This window comes from Moschus berezovskii, chromosome 1 (genome assembly GCF_049115385.1).
Source record: "Moschus berezovskii isolate FMDL1 chromosome 1, NW_MosBer_1.0, whole genome shotgun sequence".
In the NCBI taxonomy this organism is placed as follows: Eukaryota; Metazoa; Chordata; class Mammalia; order Artiodactyla; family Moschidae; genus Moschus; species Moschus berezovskii.
In genome coordinates, this window is record NC_142460.1 from 93,030,263 (window position 1) to 93,053,414 (window position 23,152).

General features: G+C 39.0%; 1 protein-coding gene across 5 annotated transcripts in view; it reads left to right on the plus strand.

Annotated features, from left to right (window-relative positions):
- Positions 1-23,152, plus strand: part of SENP5 (SUMO specific peptidase 5) — a 62,356-nt gene that overhangs the window by 28,775 nt on the left and 10,429 nt on the right. For 4 of the 5 annotated variants that reach the window (XR_008683132.2, XM_055405329.2, XM_055405440.2 and 1 more), the window contains exons 3-7: positions 150-255; positions 408-546; positions 801-848; positions 5,286-5,363; positions 22,776-22,913. Coding sequence is in view for 4 of the 5 variants with exons in the window: in XM_055405329.2 (XP_055261304.2) it covers positions 150-255; positions 408-546; positions 801-848; positions 5,286-5,363; positions 22,776-22,913 (509 nt within the window). In the remaining variant the exon portion in view is untranslated. The remainder of the gene's footprint in view (positions 1-149; positions 256-407; positions 547-800; positions 849-5,285; positions 5,364-22,775; positions 22,914-23,152) is intronic. The other variant, XM_088837937.1, reaches the window with a different exon arrangement.

Below are 23,152 nucleotides of genomic sequence, written 5' to 3' on the forward strand. Positions count from 1 at the left end.
AAATGATCCTTACCTTTTAAAAGATTTTAGTATAATACATTTAGTAATTAAACGTATGTTATATGTTGGGTATAGGTTAAGTATTGGGACAATGGCTTTGCTGCAAACGGCTTCTTCCATCTTAACTTTTCTTTCTTCCTTTATTTAAGGATTCCTAGATGAGGTTATGAAGAAGTATGGCAGTTTGGTCCCACTCAGTGAAAAAGATGTCCTTGGAAGATTAAAAGATGTCTTTAATGAAGACTTTTCTAATAGGTTTGTCAATGATGCTTAAGTTAAGCCCTTGAAAAGAAAATTATTGGCTTATAGGACTTTTAATTAAAAAAAAAAGAAAACCTGATACTTAACAATAAACTGACTTAAACTTACATTGTTGTTGTTTTACTTTCAAAATATTTCTGTTTCAGAAAACCGTTTATCAATAGGGAAATAACAAATTATCGGGCCAGACATCAAAAATGCAACTTCCGCATCTTCTACAATAAGCACATGCTGGATATGGATGATCTAGCAACTCTGGATGGTCAGAATTGGCTGAATGACCAGGTGAGTATATTGTATATTCTCACCATGGAAAAGTTGCAGAGGATGTTGGACAATGAAATGTAAAATGCAACCTCTGGGTTGGCCTCACAATTATCTTTTGAAGTCAAGTATTCTTCATTCCTAACTGAAGTGACTGCTCACTCACCTAGTATTAGAAAGGTTTGATTAGTATTAGCAGTAGCTATGTTATTCCTTCTGAGTGGTTGTTCTGAATTGTATGTCGGGTTAATGGGTTTTATATTGACTTTTTATAGGTCATAAATATGTATGGTGAGCTGATAATGGATGCAGTCCCAGACAAAGTAAGTGAAAACATTTTCTACAGGAGAAAGGGTCCTATGTATTAAAGAAAGAAGCTTTTTCTTTTTTAAAAAATTTTGTTTAATTATTTGATATTTCTTAGATTTTTTAAAAAATGTTTGTCTTGATCATGTGCTAGAATTGGGCATAAGTTCTATAAAATAATGTGAGCATAAAGTCATGTGTTTTCCTGCTTATTTATTTCAGAGTGGGTGTGTTTTTGATATCTTGGGGAGGCTTTTTTTTTTAACATGCACAAAAAAGACTGTTTGCTTTAAGCTTTTAAATTTAACTTAAAGAATTTAACTTAATGTCTTATTCTCTTTAAAAATGTAGTAAAGTGTGTTCATCTTCACTTTTTATTGGATTAATCTTTGATACTCAGTTTAAATACAAACTAAAGCAGAGACATTACTTTGCCAACAAAGGTCCGTCTAGTCAAGGCTATGGTTTTTCCAGTGGTCATGTATGGATGTGAGAGTTGGACTGTGAAGAAAGCTGATCGCTGAAGAATTGATGCTCTTGAACTGTGGTGCTGGAGAAGACTCTTGAGAGTCCCTTGTACTGCAAGGAGATCCAACCAGTCCATTCTAAAGGAGATCAGTCCTGGGTGTTCATTGGAAGGACTGATGGTGAAGCTGAAACTGCAATACTTTGGCCACCTCATGCGACGAGTTGACTCACTGGAAAAGACTGATGCTGGGAAAGGTTGGGGGGTGGGAGGAGAAGGGGACGACAGAGAATGAGATGGCTGGATGGCATCACCGACTCAATGGACATGAGTTTGAGTGAACTCCAGGAGTTGGTGATGGACAGGGAGGCCTGGCGTGCTGTGATTCATGGGGTTGCAAAGAGTCGGACATGACTGAGCGACTGAACTGAACTGAACTCCCATTAAAATCTAAAATTCCCTCAGGAGCTTAGTTACATATCACAAAGCTATTTTTTTAAATTTAATATATTTTGTTTCTGAATACCCATTACCTGATTAATTTCAGCAGGCAAAACCTTTCCAATAAAGCAAAACCTTTTTAAGTATTTTATAAACTTTCATAAGTCTAATAATTTAAACAGGTAAATATAAGGAATCTCAGATTCCAACACTTTATTAATAGAGACAAAATGTCATAACTTTCCACTTAAATTTATTAAACATTTTAAATTGGAATCATGAAGCTAATCTGTCAAATTCTCTATTTTGTCAAATTCTCTTAAAGTGTAAACATACAGATGATTTTTAACAAAAGTATTCATTTCAAAACTATAATTTCCCTTTATTACAACTACATTTAATTCTAAACCTTCATGGTATAAAAAAGACACAACTGAAAGTGGTTCTCAAGGTATGATCGTCAAACCAGCAGCATCAGCATCACGTAGAAATTTACTAGAAATGCAAATTTTTGAAGAAAGTAGGGAAAACCACTAGACCATTCAGGTATGACCTAAATCAAATCTTTTATGATTATACAGTGAAAGTAACAAGTAGATTCAAAGAATTAGATCTGATGGAGTGCCTGAAGAACTATGGACAGAAGTTCGTGACATTATACAGGAGGCAGTGATCAAGAGCGTCCCCAAGAAAAAGAAATGTAAAAAGGCAAAATGGCTGTCTCAGGAGGCCTTACAAATAGCTGAAAAAAGAAGAAGAGCTAAACGCAAAGGAGAAGAAGAAAGATACAACTATTTGAATGCAGAGTTCTTAAGAGTTGAACGTAGAGTTCCAATTCTCTCTCCAAGAGAGAGAATTCTTATCTCTCTTCCAAGGAGAGATAAGAAAGCCTTCCTCAGAGATCAGTGCAATGAAATAGTGGGTGAAAAATAGAATGGGAAAACTAGAGATCTCTTCAAGAAAATTAGAGATACCAAGGGAACATTTCATGCAAAGATGGGCACAATAAAGGACAGAAATTGTATAGACCTAACAGAAGCAGAAGATATTAAGAATAAGTGGCAAGAATACACAGAAGAACGATACAAAAAAGACCTTCATGACCCAGATAATCATGATGGTGTGATCACTCACTTTGGGCCAGACATCCTGGAATGTGAAGTGAAGTGGGCCTTAGGAAAGCATCACTACAACAAAGCTAGTGGAGGTGATGGAATTCCAGCTGAACTTCAATTTCAAATCCTAAAAGATGATGCTGTGAAAGTGCTGCACTCAATATGACAGTAAATTTGGAAAACTCGGCAGTGGCCACAGGACTGGAAAAGGTCAGTTTTCATTTCAGTCCCAAAGAAAGGCAATGCTAAAGAATGTTCAAACTACCCAACAATTGCACTCATCTCACATGCTAGCAAAGTAATGCCTCAAATTCTTCAAGCCAGGCTTCAACAGTACATGAACTTCCAGACATTCAAGCTGGATTTAGAAAAGGCAGAAGAACGAGAGATCACATTGCCAACATCCTCTGGATGATCAAAAAGCAAGAGAATTCCAGAAAAACGTCTACTTCTGCTTTATTGACTATGCTAAAGCCTTTGACTGTGTGGATCACAACAAACTTGGAAAATTCTTAAAGGGATGGGAATATCAGACCACCTTACCTGCCTCCTGAAACATCTGTATGCAGGTCAAAAAGCATCAGTTAGAACCGAACCAGACATGGAACAACAGACTGGTTCCAAATCGGGAAAGGAGTATGTCAAAGCTGTATATTGTCACCCTGCTGATTTAACTTATATGCAGAGTACATCATGAGGAACCCTGGGCTGGAAGAAGCACAAGCTGGAATCTAGATTGCCGGGAGAAATATCAATAACCTCAGATATGCAGATGACACCACCCTTTATAGCAGAAAGTGAAGAGCCTCTTGATGAAATTGAAAGAGGAGAGTGAAAAAGTTGGCTTAAAACTCAACATTCAGAAAACAAAGATCATGGCATCTGGTCCCATCACTTCATGGGAAATAGATGGGGAAACAGTGGAGACAGTGTCAGACTTTATTTTTTGGGGCTCCAAAATCACTGCAGATGCTGATTGCAGCCGTGAAATTAAAAGCTTACTCCTTGGAAGGAAAGTTATGACCAACCTAGATAGCACATTAAAAAGCAGAGACATTGCTTTGCCAACCAAGGTCCATCTAGTCAAGGCTATGGTTTTTCCCGTGGTCGTGTATGGATGTGAGAGTTGGACTGTGAAGAAAGCTGATCGCCGAAGAATTGATGCTTTTGGACTGTGGTGTTGGAGAACACTCTTGAGAGTCCCTTGGACTGCAAGGAGGTCCAACCAATCCATCCTAAAGGAGATCAGTCTGGGTGTTCATTGGAAGGACTGATGCTAAAGCTGAAACTCCAATACTTTGGCCACCTCATGCGAAGAGTTGACTCACTGGAAAAGACTCTGATGCTGGGAGGGATTGGGGGTGGGAGGAGAAGGGGACGACAGAGAATGAGATGGCTGGATGGCATCACCAACCCAATGGACGTGAGTTTGAGTGAACTCCGGGAGTTGGTGATGGGCAGGGAGGCCTGGCGTGCTGTGATTCATGGGGTTGCAAAGAGTCGGACACGACTGAGCGACTGAACGGAACTGAACTGAACTGAAAGCTCCACGGTTCTCAAAACAAATGTGCATCAGAATCCTCAGATACCAGATTGCTGAGCCCACTCTCATAGTTTCCGCTTTATTAAATCTGGAGTGAGGCCTGAGAATTTGTATTGTGACAAGTTCCCAGGTGATACTTGCACTGCTGTTCTGATGGCCACATCCTGAGAACCTCAGCACTAACGGGAGCAGTTTTATCATCTCAAATGAGTCAAAGTTACTGAGTAAACCCTTGAAGACCATAGTATGTTTACTCTCTCTGGTGAGCTGATACTCATTTATAAGCCAGAATTTTGAAAAGGCCAAGGATGCAGAACATGATGTGCCATATGACTAGAGTATTTTTCAGTGTTAGCAGTGACCTTTTTATAGTTATTATAAGTAAGTGTTAGTCACTCAATCATGCCCGACTCTTTGCGACCCCAAGGACTGCAGACCACTAGGCTCCTCTGTCCATGAGATTTTCCAGGCAAGGATATAGGAGTCTCCAAATCTACACTCCTCAGATGGGATTAGTTTTGTACTTCCCATCCCTTGAGTTCAAGGTAACTGTTACCTTATTCTTTCATAGCCTTTTTCAGCTTTATCACCTGATTTGACAAGATTTATCAGATTGTTTCTTTACTTGATTGGATTCAGGTCATCTGTTTACTGCCCCAGTCCAGTTCTGATAATAGACCACATCTGTAAGGTCATTCTAATGAAAATTTAAAATAGTCTTCTGTGAACTGTTGGAATGTATTTTTGGTCATTATTTTTAAGAAAAAACTTTTCCTCATTTTTTGGTCTATCTTACATTCAGGGATTTTTAAATTTCCCTTTTGTTGTGAATTTAAGTCCTGACACAGCCTAATATAATCTTGAGTGCTTATACTTGATATCTTTCTAGGTTCACTTCTTCAACAGCTTTTTTCATAGACAGCTGGTTACCAAAGGATATAATGGAGTAAAAAGATGGACTAAAAAGGTATTTGCTTTATTTCTTTTTTATTCTAAATTTGAAATGCAGATGAAGCTATCTTTACACCAATATGATATATAGTAGAAACAGACCCATTAACTTAAAGTTGCTTTTTATTATTTCTTCTAAATTTTTTTGTTTGAAAGACAAGACACTAGTAAAGTTTCTGAATCTATCCAGTTGATTGGAATCTGCTATAACAGAAAGCACTGGACTGGAAGTTAAATGTTCTGACACTGTTATTAGCTGGCTGTGCAATTTAGATAAGATGGTTATTTTGGGCTTCAGATTGCTTATTTATAAAAACAAAATGATAAAACAATCCCTAAGGTTCTTTCCGATCTTAATTTCTCTCTTTATTCATTGACTATGTCAGAAAGATTATTTTAAAAGCCTATTTATGTTCTATTTTTGATATTAAGTCTTATGAAGTTGTGGATGTAAATTAGTTTTGCAAAGTACAAACAGCTGATTGAACATTGCTAGGTAGGTTTTTTGTGCAAGGAATCATCAGTAGTGCCAAGATAAACTAAATTGAAGAGTGCACACCTGGGGAAATAATGAACTCAGGATTTAGACCTGGGTTCATATCCTGGTTCAGCCACTTAACTAGTTATAAGACCTTAGGCAAATTACTTAATTCCCTTAAGCTTCAGTTTTCTCATCTAAAAAATGGGAATGTCAGTTATATTTATCTTGTGAGAATTAAATGAGAATGCATGTAAATCACTAAGCACACGATAAACACACATTAAGTGGTCATCATTTTTATATTATGCTGGTAGAAGCATGGGAGAAGAAAGAATAGCCGGAATGTAGAGACCAAAGAAGAGACTGGCATGAAGTGAATCTGATTCAGAGATGCAGGGCCTTGTGGTCTGCGTTTTAAATTTTATCCTGAATGTGTAAGAATCTATTGAAGGGTTTTAGGTGACGACATCCAATTTGTATTTTGCTCTAGTGGCACTGAAGAGGGATGAATGTGGGAGCAAAGTTGATGTGAGTAGGAGGCCACTGCAGATTAACTGTACTTTAAATTACAATAGTAGAAGAGATGGGAGTTGTACACAAATACGACTGTGACGTAGGAAGTAAATTAACAGGACTTGGTGATGAGTAGGTTATGGGGGATGAAGAAGAAGAATTGTGAAAGATGACCTCTGAGTATGTAACTTGTGCCTCTAGATGGGCTGTGGTGGTGTTTATATTAGAAAAATTGAGGACAGCTAATTAGTAGGGGATTGGTCAAATGAAAAATACATGTCTGAGACTTCCTTGGTGATCCAGTGGCTAAGACTCTGGGCTCCCAGTGCAGGGTCTGGATTTGATCCCTGTCAGGGAACTAGATCCATCCCACATGCTGCAACAGAGATTGCGAGTGCCACAATTAAGACCTGGTGCAGCCAAATAGATAAAAGTAAATATAAAATCTATATAAATAAAGATATGTATATCAGTTCAGTTCAGTCGCTCAGTCGTGTCCGACTCTCCGCGACCCCGTGAATCACAGCAAGCCAGGCCTCCCTGTCCATTACCAACTCCCGGAGTTCACTCAAACTCATGTCCACAGAGTCGGTGATGCCATCCAGCCATCTCATTTTCTGTTGTCCCCTTCTCCTCCCGCCCCCAACCTTTCCCAGCATCAGAGTCTTTTCCAGTGGTATATACATCCATATAATAGGATGCTACTTAACCAGGAGAAGTGACATAGCTGAGGAAAGATGATCATATGTAGTACGGGGTAGAGAAAGGTTGCTGCTGCTGCTGCTGCTAAGTCACTTCAGTCGTGTCCGACTCTGTGTGACCCCATATTTGGAAGCCCACCAGGCTCCCCCTTCCCTGGAATTCTCCAGCAAGAACACTAGAGTGGGTTGCCATTTCCTTCTCCAGTGTGTGAAAGTGAAAAGTGAAAGTGAAGTCGCTCAGTCGTGTCCGACCCTTAGCGACCCCACGGACTGCAGCCTACCAGGCTCCTCCATCCATGGAATTTTCTAGGCAATAGTACTGGAGTGGCTTGCCATTGCCTTCTCCGAGAGAAAGGTTGCTGCTGCTGCTGCTGCTAAGTCACTTCAGTCGTGTCCGACTCTGTGTGACCCCATAGACAGAAGCCCACCAGGCTCCCCCGTCCCTGGGATTCTCCAGGCAAGAACACTGGAGTGGGTTGCCATTTCCTTCTCCAATGTGTGAAAGTGAAAATTGAAAGTGAAGTCGCTCAGTGGTGTCCAACCCTTAGCGACCCCATGGACTGCAGCCTACCAGGCTCCTCCGTCCATGGGATTTTCTAGGCAATAGTACTGGAGTGGCTTGCCATTGCCTTCTCAGGAGAGAAAGGTTAGACAGGTATATCTCGACGGTATTGTTGGTTTGGTTCCAGACCACAGCAATAAAGTGAATATTGCAAAAAAGTGAGTCACCAGATTTTTTGTTTTCCCAGTGCATATAAAAGTTATTTTACACAGTAGTCCCTTATGTTTGTAATAGTATTATGTATAAAAAAAATAATGTGCATACCTTAATTAAAAGTACCTTTTTGCTAAAAAAAAAAAAAATTGTTAACCATCCCCTGAGCCTGAGTGAGTTAGAGCAGTAATATCAAAGGTCACTGATCACGAATAACTATAATGAATATAATAAAAATGTGAAATATTGCAAGAATTACCAGAATGTGGCAAAGAGACATGAAGTAAACAAATATTGGGAAAATGGTGCCAATAGGCGTTATCTAAGCAGGGTTGCCATAAATCTTTAATTTACAAAATATGCAGTATCTGCACAGTATTGTAAAACAAGGTATGTCTTGTATCTAGCATGGAAAAATTTCTGAATAATAAACAACATGAAATTGAAGGAATAAAGTCAAGTATAATTCAGTGTCATTTCATTAAATAGAATAAATTGTTCCATCCTGTGGACCCTCTCAGATTGGATTAAATCAGAAAATCCAACTATATGTGTGTTTAAGAAACAAACATGAAATAATATGAAAAAGCTTGAAAGTAAAGTGACAGGTACTAGGCAAATGCAAACCAAAAGAAAGGAGTGGCAGTGGCAAGCAAAAGTGAGGAACGGTAGTATTAACAGCAGATGAGGTAGAATTTAGGCTGAAAAGTACACTGATAACATTTTAGTACATAGGAGATACAACAGTGATTACAAAAGCAAGGAGACTGGTCAGTAGTGATATTGAGAGTAGTTGGGCAAATCTAGCAGATAAAAAATAAGATCATATATAAAAAATACAACCAGTGCTTTTGGTTTAATGGATTTATACTCGATTTTTATACCCCTCAATTAAGAGACTATACATTTAGTCTTATATCCAAGGACATTTGTAAAAATTAATCATGCACTTGGCCTAAATTATTACATATACTATTCCTTAACCACAGTTCAATCATATTAAAAATAAATAATAAAAGATGTCTAAAAAAATACTTAAAATTTTCACACATATGCATATTACTTGATAAAACCCTTGGGTCTAAAAGAAAATAGACTATATACAAAGACAGAAAAGGGAACACAGTCTTAGCAGCTGCTATGGAATAAAATGAACTCTCTTTTGAGAAAAAAAGTAATAGTCATAAATGCCATTATTATTAAAGAAAAAAGGAAAAATAGAAGAATTAAGTGCTTACTAAGTTTGATTACATTAAAAAAATTATGGAATAACCAAGAATTTGGAATGCAACAAATAGTGAAAGAGTGAAAGGACAAAGAAAATCCACAGCAGAATTTTTTTTAAAATTTATTTTATTGGAGGCCAATTACCTTACATTAATATATTGGTTGGTTTTGCCATACATTGACACGAATCCGCCCCGGGTGTACATGTGTTCCCTTTCTTGAATCCCCCTCCTACCTCCCTCTTCCCCATATCCTCCCTCCAGGTCATCCCCGTGCACCAGCCCCAAGCATCCTGTATCATGCATCAAACGTGGACTGGTGATTCATTTCACATATGATAATATACATGCTACAATGCCGTTCTCCCCAATCATCCCACCTTCACTCTCTCCTACAGAGTCCCAAAGACTGTTCTATACACCTATGTCTCTTTTGCAGTCTCATATACAGGGTTAAGGTTACCATCTTTCTAAATTCCATATATATGCGTTAGTATACTGTATTGATGTTTTTCTTTCTGGCTTACTTCACTTTGTATAATAGGCTCCAATTTCATCCACCTCATTAAAACTGATTCAAATGCATTCTTTTTGATGGCTGAAAAATACTCCATTGTGCATATGTACCAAAGCTTTCTTATCCATTCATCTACAGATGGACATCTAGGTTGCTTCCATGTCCTGGCTATTATAAACGATGCTGCAATGAACATTGGAGTTCACGTGTCTCTTTCAATTCTGATTTCCTCAGTGTGTATGCCCAGGAGTGCAATTGCTGGATCATATGGCAGTTCTATTTCCAGTTTTTTGAGGAATCTCCACACTGTTCTCCATAGTGGCTGTACTAGTTTGCATTCCCACCAACAGTGTAAGAGGGTTCCCTTTTCTCCACACCCTCTCCAGCATGTAGACTTTTGGATAGCAGCCATTCTGACTGGTGTGAAATGGTATCTCATTGTGGTTTTGATTTGCATTTCTCTGATTATGAGGGATGTTGAGCATTTTTTCATGTTTTTGTTAGCCATCCTTATGTCTTCTTTGGAGAAATGTCTGTTTAGTTCTTTGGCCCATTTTTTTATTGGGTCACTTATTTTTCTGGAATTGAGCTGCAGGAGCTGCTTGTATATTTTAGAGATTAATCCTTTATCAGTTGCTTCATTTGCTATTATTTTCTCCCATTCTGAAGGCTGTCTTTTCACCTTACTTATAGTTTCCTTTGCTCTGCAGAAGCTTTTGATTTTAATTAGGTCCCATTTGTTTATTTTTGCTTTTATTTCTAATATTCTGGGAGGTGGGTCTTGGAGGATCCTGCTGTGATTTATGTCGGAGAGTGTTTTGCCTACGTTCTCCTCTAGGAGTTTTATAGAATCTGGTCTTACATTTAGCTCTCTAATCTATTTTGAGTTTATTTTGGTGTATGGTGTTAGGAAGTGTTCTAGTTTCACTCATTTACACGTGGCTGACCAGTTTTCCCAGCACCACTTGTTAAAGAGACTGTCTTTTCTCCATTGTACATTCTTGCCTCCTTTGTCAAAGATAAGGTGTCCATAGGTGCGTGGATTTATCTCTGGGCTTTCTATTTTGTTCCATTGATCTATATTTCTGTCTTTATGCCAGTACTGTCTTGATGACTGTGGCTTTGTAGTAGAGCCTGAAGTCCAGCAGGTTAACTCCTCTAGTTCCATTATTCTTCAAGATTGCTTTGGCTATTCGACGTTTTTTGTATTTCCATACAAATTGTGAGATTATTTGTTCTAGTTCTGTGAAAAATATCGTTGGTAGCTTGATAGGGATTGCATTGAATGTATAAATTACTTTGGATAGTATACTCATTTTTACAATATTTATTCTTCCAATCCACGAACACGGTATATTTCTCCATCTATTAGTGTCCTCTTTGATTACTTTCACTAGTGTTTTATAGTTTTCTATGTACAAGTGTTTTGTTTCCTTAGGTAGATATATTCCTAAGTATTTAATTCTTTTCGTTGCAACAGTGAATGGAATAGTTTCCTTAATTTCTCTATTTTCTCATTACTAGTGTATAGGAATGCAAGGGATTTCTGTGTGTTGATTTTATATCCTGCAACTTTACTGTATTCATTGATTAGCTCTAGTAGTTTTCTGGTAGAGTGTTTAGGGTTTTTTGTGTAGAGGATCATGTCATCAGCGAATAGTGAAAGTTTTACTTCTTCTTTTCCAATTTGTATTCCTTTTATGTCTTTTTCTGCTCTGATTGCTGTGGCCAAAACTTCCAGAACTATGTTGAATAGTAGTGGTGAGAGTGGGCACCCTTGTCTTGTTCCTGACTTTAAGGGAAATGCTTTCAGTTTTTCACCATTGAGGATAATATTTGCTGTGGGTTTGTCATATATAGCTTTTATTATGTTGAGATATGTCCCTTCTATTCCCACTTTCTGGAGGGTTTTTATCATAAATGGATATTGTATTTTGTTGAAGGCTTTCTCTGCATCTATTGAGATAATCATATGATTTTTATTTTTCAGTTTGTTAATGTGGTGTATTACGTTGATTGATTTGCGGATATTGAAGAATCCTTGCATTCCTGGGATAAAGCCCACTTGGTCATGATGTATGATCTTCTTAATGTGTTGTTGGATTCTGATTGCTAGAATTTTGTTAAGGATTTTTGCATCTATGTTCATCAGTGATATTGGCCTGTAGTTTTCTTTTTTTGTGGGATCTTTACCAGGTTTTGGGATTAGGGTGATGGTGGCCTCATAGAATGAGTTTGGAAGTTTCCCTTCCTTAGCAATTTTCTGGAAGAGTTTGAGTAGAATAGGTGTTAGTTCTGCTCTAAATTTTTGGTAGAATTCAGCTGTGAAGCCGTCTGGACCTGGGCTTTTGTTTGCTGGAAGATTTCTGATTACTTCCTCTAGTTCCATGCTTGTGATGGGTCTATTCAGATTTTCTATTTCTTCCTGGTTCAGTTTTGGCAAAGTGTACTTTTCTAGGAATTTGTCCATTTCTTCCAAGTTGTTCATTTTATTGCCATATAATTGCTGATAGTATTCTCTAATAATCCTTTGTATTTCTGTGTTGTCGGTTGTGATCTCTCCATTTTCATTTCTAATTTTATTGATTTGGTTCTTCTCCCTTTGTTTCTTGATGAGTCTGGCTAGTGGTTTGTCAATTTTATTTACCTTCTCAAAGAACCAGCTTTTGGCTTTGTTGATTTTTGCTATGGTCTCTTTTGTTTCTTTTGCATTTATTTCTGCCCTAATTTTTACGATTTCTTTCCTTCTACTAACCCTGGGGTTCTTCATTTCTTCCTTTTCTAGTTTCTTTAGATGTAGAGTTAGGTTATTTAGTTGACTTTTTTCTTGTTTCTTGAGGTGTGCCTGTATTGCTATGAACTTCACCCTTAGCAGTGCTTTTACAGTGTCCCAGAGGTTTGGGGTTGTTGTGTTTTCATTTTCATTCATTTCTATGCATATTTTGATTTCTCTTTTGATTTCTCTTTTGATTTCTTCTATGATTTGTTCATTATTCAGCAGCGTGTTGTTCAGCCTCCATATGTTGGCATTTTTAATAGTTTTTCTCCTGTAATTGAGATCTAATCTTACTGCATTGTGGTCAGAAAAGGTGCTTGGAATGATTTCAGTTATTTTGAATTTACCAAGGCTAGATTTATGGCCCAGGATGTGATCTATCCTGGAAAAGGTTCCGTGTGTGCTTGAGAAAAAGATGAAATTCATTGTTTTGGGGTGAAATGCCCTATAGAGATCTATTAGGTCTAACTGGTCTATTGTATCATTTAAAGTTTGTGTTTTCTTGTTAATTTTCTGTTTAGTTGATCTATCCATAGATGTAAGTGGGGTATTAAAGTCTCCCACTATTACTGTGTTATTGTTAATTTCCCCTTTCATACTTGTTAGTAATTGTCTTACATATTGCTGTGCTCCTATGTTGGGTGCATAAATATTTATAATTGTTACATTTTCTTCTTGGATTGATCCTTTGATCATTATGTAGTTTCCTTCTTTGTCACTTTTCACAGCCTTTGTTTTAAAATCTATTTTATCTGATATGAGTATTGCTGCTCCTGCTTTCTTTTGGTCTCTATTTGCATGGAATATCTTTTTCCAGCCCTTCACTTTCAGTCTGTATGTGTCCCTCGTTTTGAGGTGTGTCTCTTGTAGACAACGTATATGGGGGTCTTGTTTTTGTATCCATTCAGCCAGCCTTTGTCTTTTGGTTGGGGCATTGAACCCATTTACATTTATGGTAATTATTGATAAGTATGATCCCGTTGCCATTTTCTTTATTGTTTTGGGTTCGAGTTTATATACCCTTTCTGTGTTTCGTGTTTAGAGAAGATCCTTTAGTATTTGTTGGAGAGCTGGTTTGGTGATGCTGAATTCTCTCAGCTTTTGCTTGTCTGTAAAGCTTTTGATTTCTCCTTCATATTTGAATGAGGTCCTTGCTGGGTATAGTAATCTGGGCTGTAGGTTACTTTCTTTCATCACTTTAAGTATGTCTTGCCATTCCCTCCTGGCCTGAAGAGTTTCTGCTGAAAGATCAGCTGTTATCCTTATGGGGATCCCCTTGTGTGTTATTTGTTTTTTTTCACTTGCTGCTTTTAATATTTGTTCTTTGTGTTTGATCTTTGTTAATTTGATTAATATGTGCCTTGGAGTATTTTGCCTTGGGTTTATCCCGTTGGGGACTCTCTGTGTTTCTTGGACTTGGTGATTATTTCCCTCCCTATTTTAGGGAAGTTTTCAGCTATTATCTCCTCAAGTATTCTCTCATGGTCTTTCTTTTTGTCTTCTTCTTCTGGGACTCCTATGATTCGAATGTTGGGACGTTTAATATTGTCCCATATGTCTCTAATATTGTCCTCATTTCTTTTAATTCTTTTTTCTTTTTCCATCTCTGTTTCATTTATTTCTACAATTCTATCTTCTAGCTCGCTTATCCTGTCTTCTGCCTCCGTTATTCTACTGTTTGTTCCCTCCAGAGTGTTTCTGATCTCATCTATTGCATTATTCATTGTATATTGACTCTTTTTTATTTCCTCTAATTCTTTATTAAACATTTCTTGCATCTTCTCAGTCCTTTTCTCCACTTTATTTATCTGTAACTCCATTTTGCTTTCCAGATTTTGAATCATTTTCACAATTAAAATTCGAAATTCTTTATCGGGTAGGTTCCCTGTATCTTCCTCTTTTGTTTGTGTTGGTGGGCATTTATCCTGTTCCTTTACTTGCTGGGTATTTCTCTGCCTCTTCATCTTGCTTATATTGCTGTGTTTGGGGTGGCCTTTCCATCTTCTGGCAGTTTGTGGAGTTCTCTTTATTATGTAGTTACCTTGTTGTGTGTGGGGTTGGATGGGTGACTTGTCAAGTTTCCCTGGTTTGGGAAGCTTGTGTCGATGTTCTGGTGGGTGGAGCTGGATTTCTTCTCTCTGGAGTGCAATGAAGTGTCCAGTAATGAGTTTGAGATGTCAGTGGGTTTGGAATGGCTTTGGGCAGCCTGTATATTGAAGCTCAGTGCTATTCTCCTGTGTTGCTGGATAGTTTGTGTAATATGTCTTTCACTGAAACTTGTTGACCCTTGGGTGATGCCTGGTTTCAGTGTATGTATGGAGGCATTTGAAGAGTACCTATCAATTAATGTTCTCTGGAACAGGAGACCTCTGGTGTTCTCAGGATTTGGACTTAAGCCTCTGCCTCTGTTTTTCAGTCTTATTCTTGCAGTAGGCTCAAGGCTTCTACCTCTGTTACTTCCAAGGCAGTTCCTTCTGTTGAAAAAGCTCTTCTGTTTTCTGGTCTTCTCAGTGTCTAATTCCCGTCCTGACACCAGGATGCGGTGGTGGACACTTTTTTTTTTCTTCCCCCCGGCTCACCTGTTCAGTCCTGCTGTGGGGAGGGAGGAACGCAGCTAACAAATATCCCTGGTGTCTGTAGGGAGTGCTCGCAGTGTCGCGGCTACACTGGGAATGCTCCCACTCGAGGCATGTGTGCTTTCCCTGTTTATGCTGCTTAGGCTCTAGGTTGCTCTGCCAGGAGCTGTCCGTGGCTGGCGCTGGGTTGCATGCACTTCCCAGGTCTGAGAGGCTCAGGTTCAGGTCCTTGGGTCCTCCACAAAGGCGCAGACTTGGCTGGGCCTGCGTTTTCTGCCTTCCCCTGTCCTAGCAGCTCAGGTGACCAGGCGTTTGGCGAGCACAGTCACTGCGACTTATCGCCTTCCCGGTCCCTGCCGCTCGGTTTTCTGGGAGTACAACCAGCGCAGTTTCTCAGGCGGATATCCACCGGCCCGAACCCAAGAAATCCTGGGCAGCAAGGAAGCCTGCCTACAGCTTGGCACGGGAAGCCTCTCTGGGGCCGGGGCTGCCCCTGCCCCGTCGCTGGCTGCCCTCCCCGCCTGCTTTGGCGGGGCCTGGGGGATGGGCCGCCCGCTGCCGGCTTGCTCTGCTCAGCGCCCTGTTCTGTGGGTGGGGCTGGCGGAGTCCTGGGTTGGGGCTTTTCACAGGCTTTTCCTAGCCTTTTCGCCTTTTAGCTGCAGCTTCTGCTTCGATATTTTAAGTTCATGCCCTCAGTTTGCCCTGGGGCGTTCAAGCCCAGTTCTCCCTCTGAGCGCTGCCGCCAGCGCCTCCCTGCCAGCCTCCGCCTGCTAGTGGGGGGCGGGGGGCGTCCGTGCCGCTTCTCCGCTGAGAGATTTCTCTGGGCACTTAGTATGTAAGTTTTAATTATTTATTTCTTTTGTCTCCCAGTTATGCGGCCCTCTGAGGTTCCACTCGCCAGTGTTTGCAGGTGTTTGGAAACTTCTTTTTTTTTTTTAAGCCTCCCTTCCCAGGATGGAGCTCTGTCCCTCCCTCTTTTGTCTCTCTTTTTATCTTTTATTCTATTTCCTACCTCCTTTTGAGGACTGTGGGCTGCTTTTCTGAGTGCCTGATGTCCTCTGCCGGTTCAGAAGTTGTTTTGTGGGATTTACTCAGCGTTCAAATGTTCTTTTGCTGATTTTGTGGGGGAGAAAGTGGTCACCCCGTCCTATTCCTCCGCCATCTTCCCATGCTCCCACAGCAGAATTTTAAAAAGTTAATCTCAAAGCAGCGGAGTCCATTCTGTGTACAACTTAATACTCTGATGATATAAAAGAAAAATGAATTCAACTATATAAAAAGATAAATTCAGTAAACTGGGAAAAATATATTTATGTCAAATATTTGATATCAAATGTATATTTATATCAAATATCAAGAACTATTTTTTAAATATATAAGTGCTTCTACATATCAGTAAGAAAACAACCTCACCAACTCAATAGAAAAATGAGTGAATGATAAGAATGAAAAGTATTATAAAGAAGTTCTTGAGTTCTGGGTAGAAGTCGTCTGTCAGATCTGTATTTTTTATTGTTTTGTCTCAGTCTCTTAACTTTTCTCCTTCTTTCTCTAACATGTGTTTTGATGACTAGAGATTTTTATTTTGATGAAATCTAATTTATCATACTCTTTTCTTTTATAGTCTTGCTTTCAATATCCAGCCTAAGAAATATTTGCCTCATATATTTTCTTCTAACAGCTTTATAGCTTTAGGTTTTGCATTTACATCTGTGGTGCAACTCAGTTTTTGTGTAATCATAAGATAGGGATCGAGGTTTTGTTCCCCCCTCCATATACATATCCAGTTGTTTCAGTGGCATTTCCTGAAAAGACTTCTCTTTCCCACTTTAATTGCTTTGGCATCTTTGTAGAAAGTTAATTAACCTTATATGTATGGGTCTATTTCCGGACTTTATGTTCTTTTGCACTGATTTCTTTGTTCTTATGCTAATACCACACTGTCTTGATCACTGTCTTTATAGTTTGTCTTAAAATCAGTGTGAGTGGCCAGGTTTAGCCTTCTTTTTCAGATAGCTTTGGCAATCTTAGGTCCTTTTGCATTCTTTTCGAAATTTCAGAATCAGTTTGTCAATCTCTACTTTTAAAAACAATTTGCTGGGTTATGATTGGGATTGTGTTTAATCTGTATGTTCATTTAGAGAGAATGGAGGCGTTAACAGTATTGTCTCTCAGTCTATGAACATGGTATATTTTCCATTTATTTGGATCTTTAATTTTTCTCAGCAATATTTTTTAAATCTTAGTGTACAGATCTTGCACCTAAATGTATCCATAGGTATTTCATGTTTCTGAAACTGCTATAAACAGAATTTCTAAAATGTTATCTTTCAATTATTTTCAGTTGGTATAGAGAAACACAGTTGATTTCTCTATATTTACCTTGTATCCTATGACTTGTCAAACTCACTGATTCTAGGAGATTTTTGTAGATTCTATGAGATTTTCATAAACGATCATGTCAACAGGTAGTGACTGTTTTATTTCTTCCTTTCCAAACTGTATGGCATCTTTTTCTTGCTTGATTGCACTGGCTAGGACTTCCAGTACATTGTTGAATAAAAGTAATGAGGGAAGACACCTTTGCCTTGTTCTTAATATTAGGAGGAAAGAATTCAGTTTTTCACTGCTATTTATGATGTCATTTGTAGTTTTTTTATAGATACTCTTTATCAAGTTAAGGAAGATACCTCCTATTTGTGGTTTGCTGAGAGCTTTTAATTATAGATGGATGTTGAGTTTTACCAAATGCTTTCCCTGCATCTAAGAGATGGTGCTATGTTTTTTCATCTTTATCCCATTAATGGGATTCAAACTGAAGGGGCAGCACCATCTTGAGATATGTCAGTCTTAGAGCTACATGATGGTTCTTGAAGCTTCAGCTTGGTCATGACATAAATTCACTTCTCTTTACCATGCATAGGTTAAAGCAAATCATGTGACTACATTTCTCCCCCTGGGAGGGGCAGTGAAGCCACATGGCAATAGGTAGTTCTTATACGAAACTGAAAGCGTTAGTTGCTCAGTCATGTCTGTGTCTGACTTTCTGCGACCCCATGGACTGTAGCCTTCCAGGCTCCTCTGTCCATGGGATTCACCAGCAAGAATACTGGAGTGGGTTGCCATTCCCTTTTCTAGGGTATCTTCCTGACCCAGGGATCGAACCTGGGTCTCCTGCACTGTAGGCAGATTCTTTACCGTTTGAGCCTCCCTCTTATAGGGAAGACAACAAATAATTGATATCAGTAATATCATTGACCACACATATCATTCTTAATTGTATGTAATAAGGTTGTGTGTGTGAAAATTAATAGATTAAAGAAGAAAAAGATCTGGAAAGATAAACTGAAGTGTATCTTTATCTGTACTTTGTAATTTTTATTTTAAAATTGCTTTATAATTAAGTTTCTTTTTAAGAAAAATTAAATTTGGTCTCATTTAATACTGTATTTTAAATATGATTCCTTGTTTTAGATACTCAGAATTTTTGAGCCAGAAAGGACCAGTTGTCTGTCCTGTTTAAACCTGACCACCTTATCTCCCAGGTTTATGGATACAGAAACTTTGCAGAAGTGGTTTGTTCCATGTAAACTAGTGGAAGATTCTTCTAGAGTAGAACATTATCTGAATATCAGAAAGCAAAGAAGGCTTGAGAAATAGTTGCTAAGAATCTAGTTTAAAATAGTCTTGTAATTGTTTTAACTCAAGGAATCACTAAAATACTCACAAAAACAGTTAAGAAAAGTCCATTCATCCTTCTATAAAATGTCCATTAGAATACTTACTTCTATATCATCCAGTCTACAACTAGGATTTTAAGTGCTACAGTGAATGCTTCTAGATTTTAAAGGACATGTATTAGGATATGAAGCGTGAATTGGGATATAAAGGACATATAAATAATTCAGTTCAGTTCAGTCGCTCAGTCGTGTCTGACTCTTTCTGACCACATGAATCACAGCACGCCAGGCCTCCCTGCCCATCACCAACTCCCGAAGTTCACTCAAACCCACCTCCATCGAGTCAGTGATGCCATCCAGCCATCTCATTCTCTCATCCCCTTCTCCTCCTGCCCCCAGTCCCTCCCAGCATCAGAGTCTTTTCCAGTGAGTCAACTCTTTGCATGAGGTGGCCAAAGTATTGGAGCTTTAGCATCAGTCCTTCCAATGAACACCCAGGACTGATGTCCTTTAGAATGGACTGGTTGGATCTCCTTGCAGTCCAAGGGACTCTCAAGAGCCTTCTCCAACACCATAGTTCAAAAGCATCGATTCTTCAGCACTCAGCTTTCACAGTCCAACTCTCACATCCATACATGACCACTGGAAAAACCATAGCCTTGACTAGACGGACCTTGGTTGGCAAAGTAATGTCTCTGCTTTTTAATATGCTATCCAGGTTAATCATAACTTTCCTTCCAAGGAATAAGCGTCTTTTAACTTCATGGCTGCAATCAGCATCCGCAGTGATTTTGAAGCCCAAAAAAATAACTTTCCACTGTTTTCCCATCTATTTGCCATGAAGTGATGGGACCAGATGCCATGATCTTAGTTTTCTGAATGTTGAGCTTCAAGCCAACTTTTTCACTGTCCTCTTTCACTTTCATCAAGGGGCTTTTGACTTCCTCTCCACTTTCTGCCATAAGGGTGGTGTCATCTGCATATCTGAGGTTATTGATATTTCTCCCAGCAATCTTGATTCCAGCTTGTGCTTCTTCCAGCCCAACGTTCCTCATGATGTACTCTGCATATAAGTTAAATATGCAGCCTTGATGTACTCCTTTTCCTATTTGGAACCAGTCTGTTGTTCCATGTATAGTTCTGACTGTTGCTTCCTGACCTGCATACAGGTTTCTCAAGAGGCAAGTCAGGTGGTCTGGTATTCCCATCTCTTTCAGAATTTTCCACAGTTTATTGTGATCCACACAGTCAAAGGCTTTGTATAGTCAGTAAAGCAGAAATAGATGTTTTTCTGGAACCCTCTTGCTTTTTCCATGATCGAGTGGATGTTGGCAATTTGATCTCTGGTTCCTCTGCCTTTTCTAAAACCAGCTTGAACATCTGGAAGTTCACAGTTCACGTATTGCTGAAGCCTGGCTTGGAGAATTTTGAGCATGACTTTACTAGCTTGTGAGATGAGTGCAATTGTGTGGTAGTTTGAGCATTCTTTGGCATTGCCTTTCTTTGGGATTGGAATGAAGACTGACCTTTTCCAGTCCTGTGGCCATTGCTGAGTTTTCCAAATCTGCTGGCATATTGAATGCAGCACTTTCACAGCATCATCTTTGAGGATTTGAAAGAGCTCAACTGGAATTCCATCACCTCCACTAGCTTTGTTCATAGTGATGCTTCCTAAGGTCCACTTGACTTCACATTCCAAGATGTCTGGCTCTAGGTGAGTGATCACACCATCGTGATTATCTTGCTCGTAAAGATCTTTTTTGTACAGTTCTTCTGTGTATTCTTGCCACCTCTTCTTAATATCTTCTGCTTCCGTTAGGTCCACACCATTTCTGTCCTTTATCGAGCCCATTTTTGCATGAAATGTTCCCTTTGTATCTCTGATTTTCTCGAAGAGATCTCTTGTCTTTCCCATTCTATTGTTTTCCTCTATTTCTTTGCATTGATCGCTGAGGAAGGCTTTCTTATCTCTCCTTGCTGTTCTTTGGAACTCTGCATTCAGATGCTTATATCTTTCCTTTTCTCCTTTGCTTTTTGCTTCTCTTCTTTTCACAGCTATTTGTAAGGCCTCCTCAGACAGCCATTTTGCTTTTTTGCATTTCTTTTCCATGGGGATGGTCTTTGTCCCTGTCTCCTGTACAATGTCACGAACCTCTGTCCATAGTTCATCAGGCACTCTTATCTATCAGATCTAGTCCCTTAAATCTATTTCTCACTTCCAGTGTATAATCATAAGGGATTTGACTTAGGTCATATCTGAATGGTCTAGTAGTGGTCCCTACTTTCTTCAGTTTAAGTCTGAATTTAGCAATAAGGAGTTCATGATCTGAGCCACAGTCAGCTCCTGGTCTTGTTTTTGCTAACTGTATAGAGCTTCTCCATCTTTGGCTGCAAAGAATATAATCAATCTGATTTCGGTGTTAACCATCTGGTGATGTTCATGTGTAGAGTCTTTTCTTGTGTTGTTGATAGAGGGTGTTTGCTATGACCAGTGTGTTCTCTTGGCAAAACTCTATTAGCCTTTACCCTGCTTCATTCCGTGCTCCAGGGCCAAATTTGCCTGTTATTCCAGGTGTTTCTTGACTTCCTACTTTTGCATTCCAGTCCCCTATAATGAAAAGGACATCTTTTGTGAGTGTTAGTTCTAAAAGGTCTTGTAGGTCTTCATAGAACTGTTCAACTTCGGCTTCTTCAGCATTACTGGTTGGGGCATAGGCTTGGATTACTGTAATATTGAATGGTTTGCCTTGGAAACGAACAGAGATCATTCTGTCGTTTTTGACATTGCATCCAAGTACAGCACTTTGGACTCTTTTGTTGACCATGATGGCTACTCCATTTCTTCTAAGGGATTCCTGCCCACAGTAGTAGATATAATGGTCATCTGAGTTAAATTTCACCCATTCCAGTCTATTTTAGTTCACTGATTCCTAGAATGTCTACATTCACTCTTGCCATCTCCTGTTTGACCACTTCCAATTTGCTTTGATTCTTGGACCTAACATTCCAGGTTCCTATGCAATATTGCTCTTTGCCGCATCAAACCTTGTTTCTATCACCAGTCACATTCACTGCTGGGTATTGGTTTTGCTTTGGCTCCATCCCTTCATTCTTTCTAGAGTTATTTCTCCACTGAGCTCCAGTTGCATACTGGGCACCTACCGACCTGGGGAGTTCCTCATTCATTATCCTATTATTTTGCCTTTTCATACTGTTCCTGGGGTTCTCAAGGCAAATATACTGAAGTGGTTTGCCATTCCCTTCTCCAGTGGACTACATTCTGTCAGACCTCTCCACCATGACCCGCCCATCTTGGGTGACCCCACACGGCATGGGTTAGTTTCACTGAGTTAGACAAGGCTGTGGTCTGTGTGATCAGATCGACTAGTTTTCTGTGATTACGATTTCAGTGTGTCTGCCCACTGATGCTGTCTCGCAATACCTACCGTCTTATTTCGGTTTCTCTTACCTTGGTCGTGGGGTATCTCTTCACGGCTTCTCCAGCAAAGTGCAGCCGCTGCACCTTACCTTGGATGAGGGGTATCGCCTCACGGCTGACCCTCCTAATCTTAAATGTGGAGTAATTATCAAGGATATTTTTCTCAATTTCGACAACTCAGAGATCCAAGGTAGTGATAATGATAACAGCTAAGATTTATTGGCTACAAATAATGGTTAAGCATGCTTTGTGCATTTTACATGTATTGTCACTCTCAACAACTTCATAAAGTGGATACTGTTGTTATCTGTAGTTTACACTTGAGGAAATCAAAGCACAAAGAAGCTACGCAAATTGCCAGTCTTCTGACCACAGAGCTACAATTTGAACTTGACCAGACTTACTATACTGAGTCTCTAGAAGAAGGCTAAAAGAAGGTTATGCTGTTTTCTAATACCACAGTTCCTTCCTAGATAGGAATTGAGTCTAGGTCAAATATATATAAAAGAAAATCATTTAAGCCTAAAAATAAGTTAAATCATGTTAGGTAGTTAATAAGCACAGGTTTAGCAGGTTAAGTGGAAAACAGTGCTTTCTGTACCTTCAGTTTCCTTATTTTTGTGTATTTTAGCTTACTAGTTATAAACATGGGCTTTAGATTAAGATCTGGCTTCAAATTCTGGCTTCACTTCCTAGATTTATGTCCTTGGACAGATGAAAAGTTAGTAAATGGAAACTGCTGTTTCTTGTTGGTTTGTAACGCCCATGGTGATGGCTGCATGTGTTTTATTTTTTCTTGATCAGGTGGATTTATTTAAAAAGAGTCTTCTGTTGATCCCTATTCACCTGGAAGTCCACTGGTCTCTCATTACTGTGACACTCTCTAATCGAATTATTTCATTTTATGATTCCCAAGGCATTCATTTTAAGTTTTGTGTAGAGGTAAGTTAATACACTCCCCCACTCCTTTTTTCCTATTTATTTTGTCATTGACCAAATGGTATCTCAGCTCTAGGACAGAACAGCAGAAGTCATTACCACAGGTGATCAGTTTGTCATGTCATGTCAAAATGTTGGCAGAAAAATGGACTATAAGAGGAACCTCCAGATGGGAAGAGGTAGCAGTCCAGGATCTGGATCCCTCTCTGAGATACCTGCTGTATTTGGATTTCATCAGATTT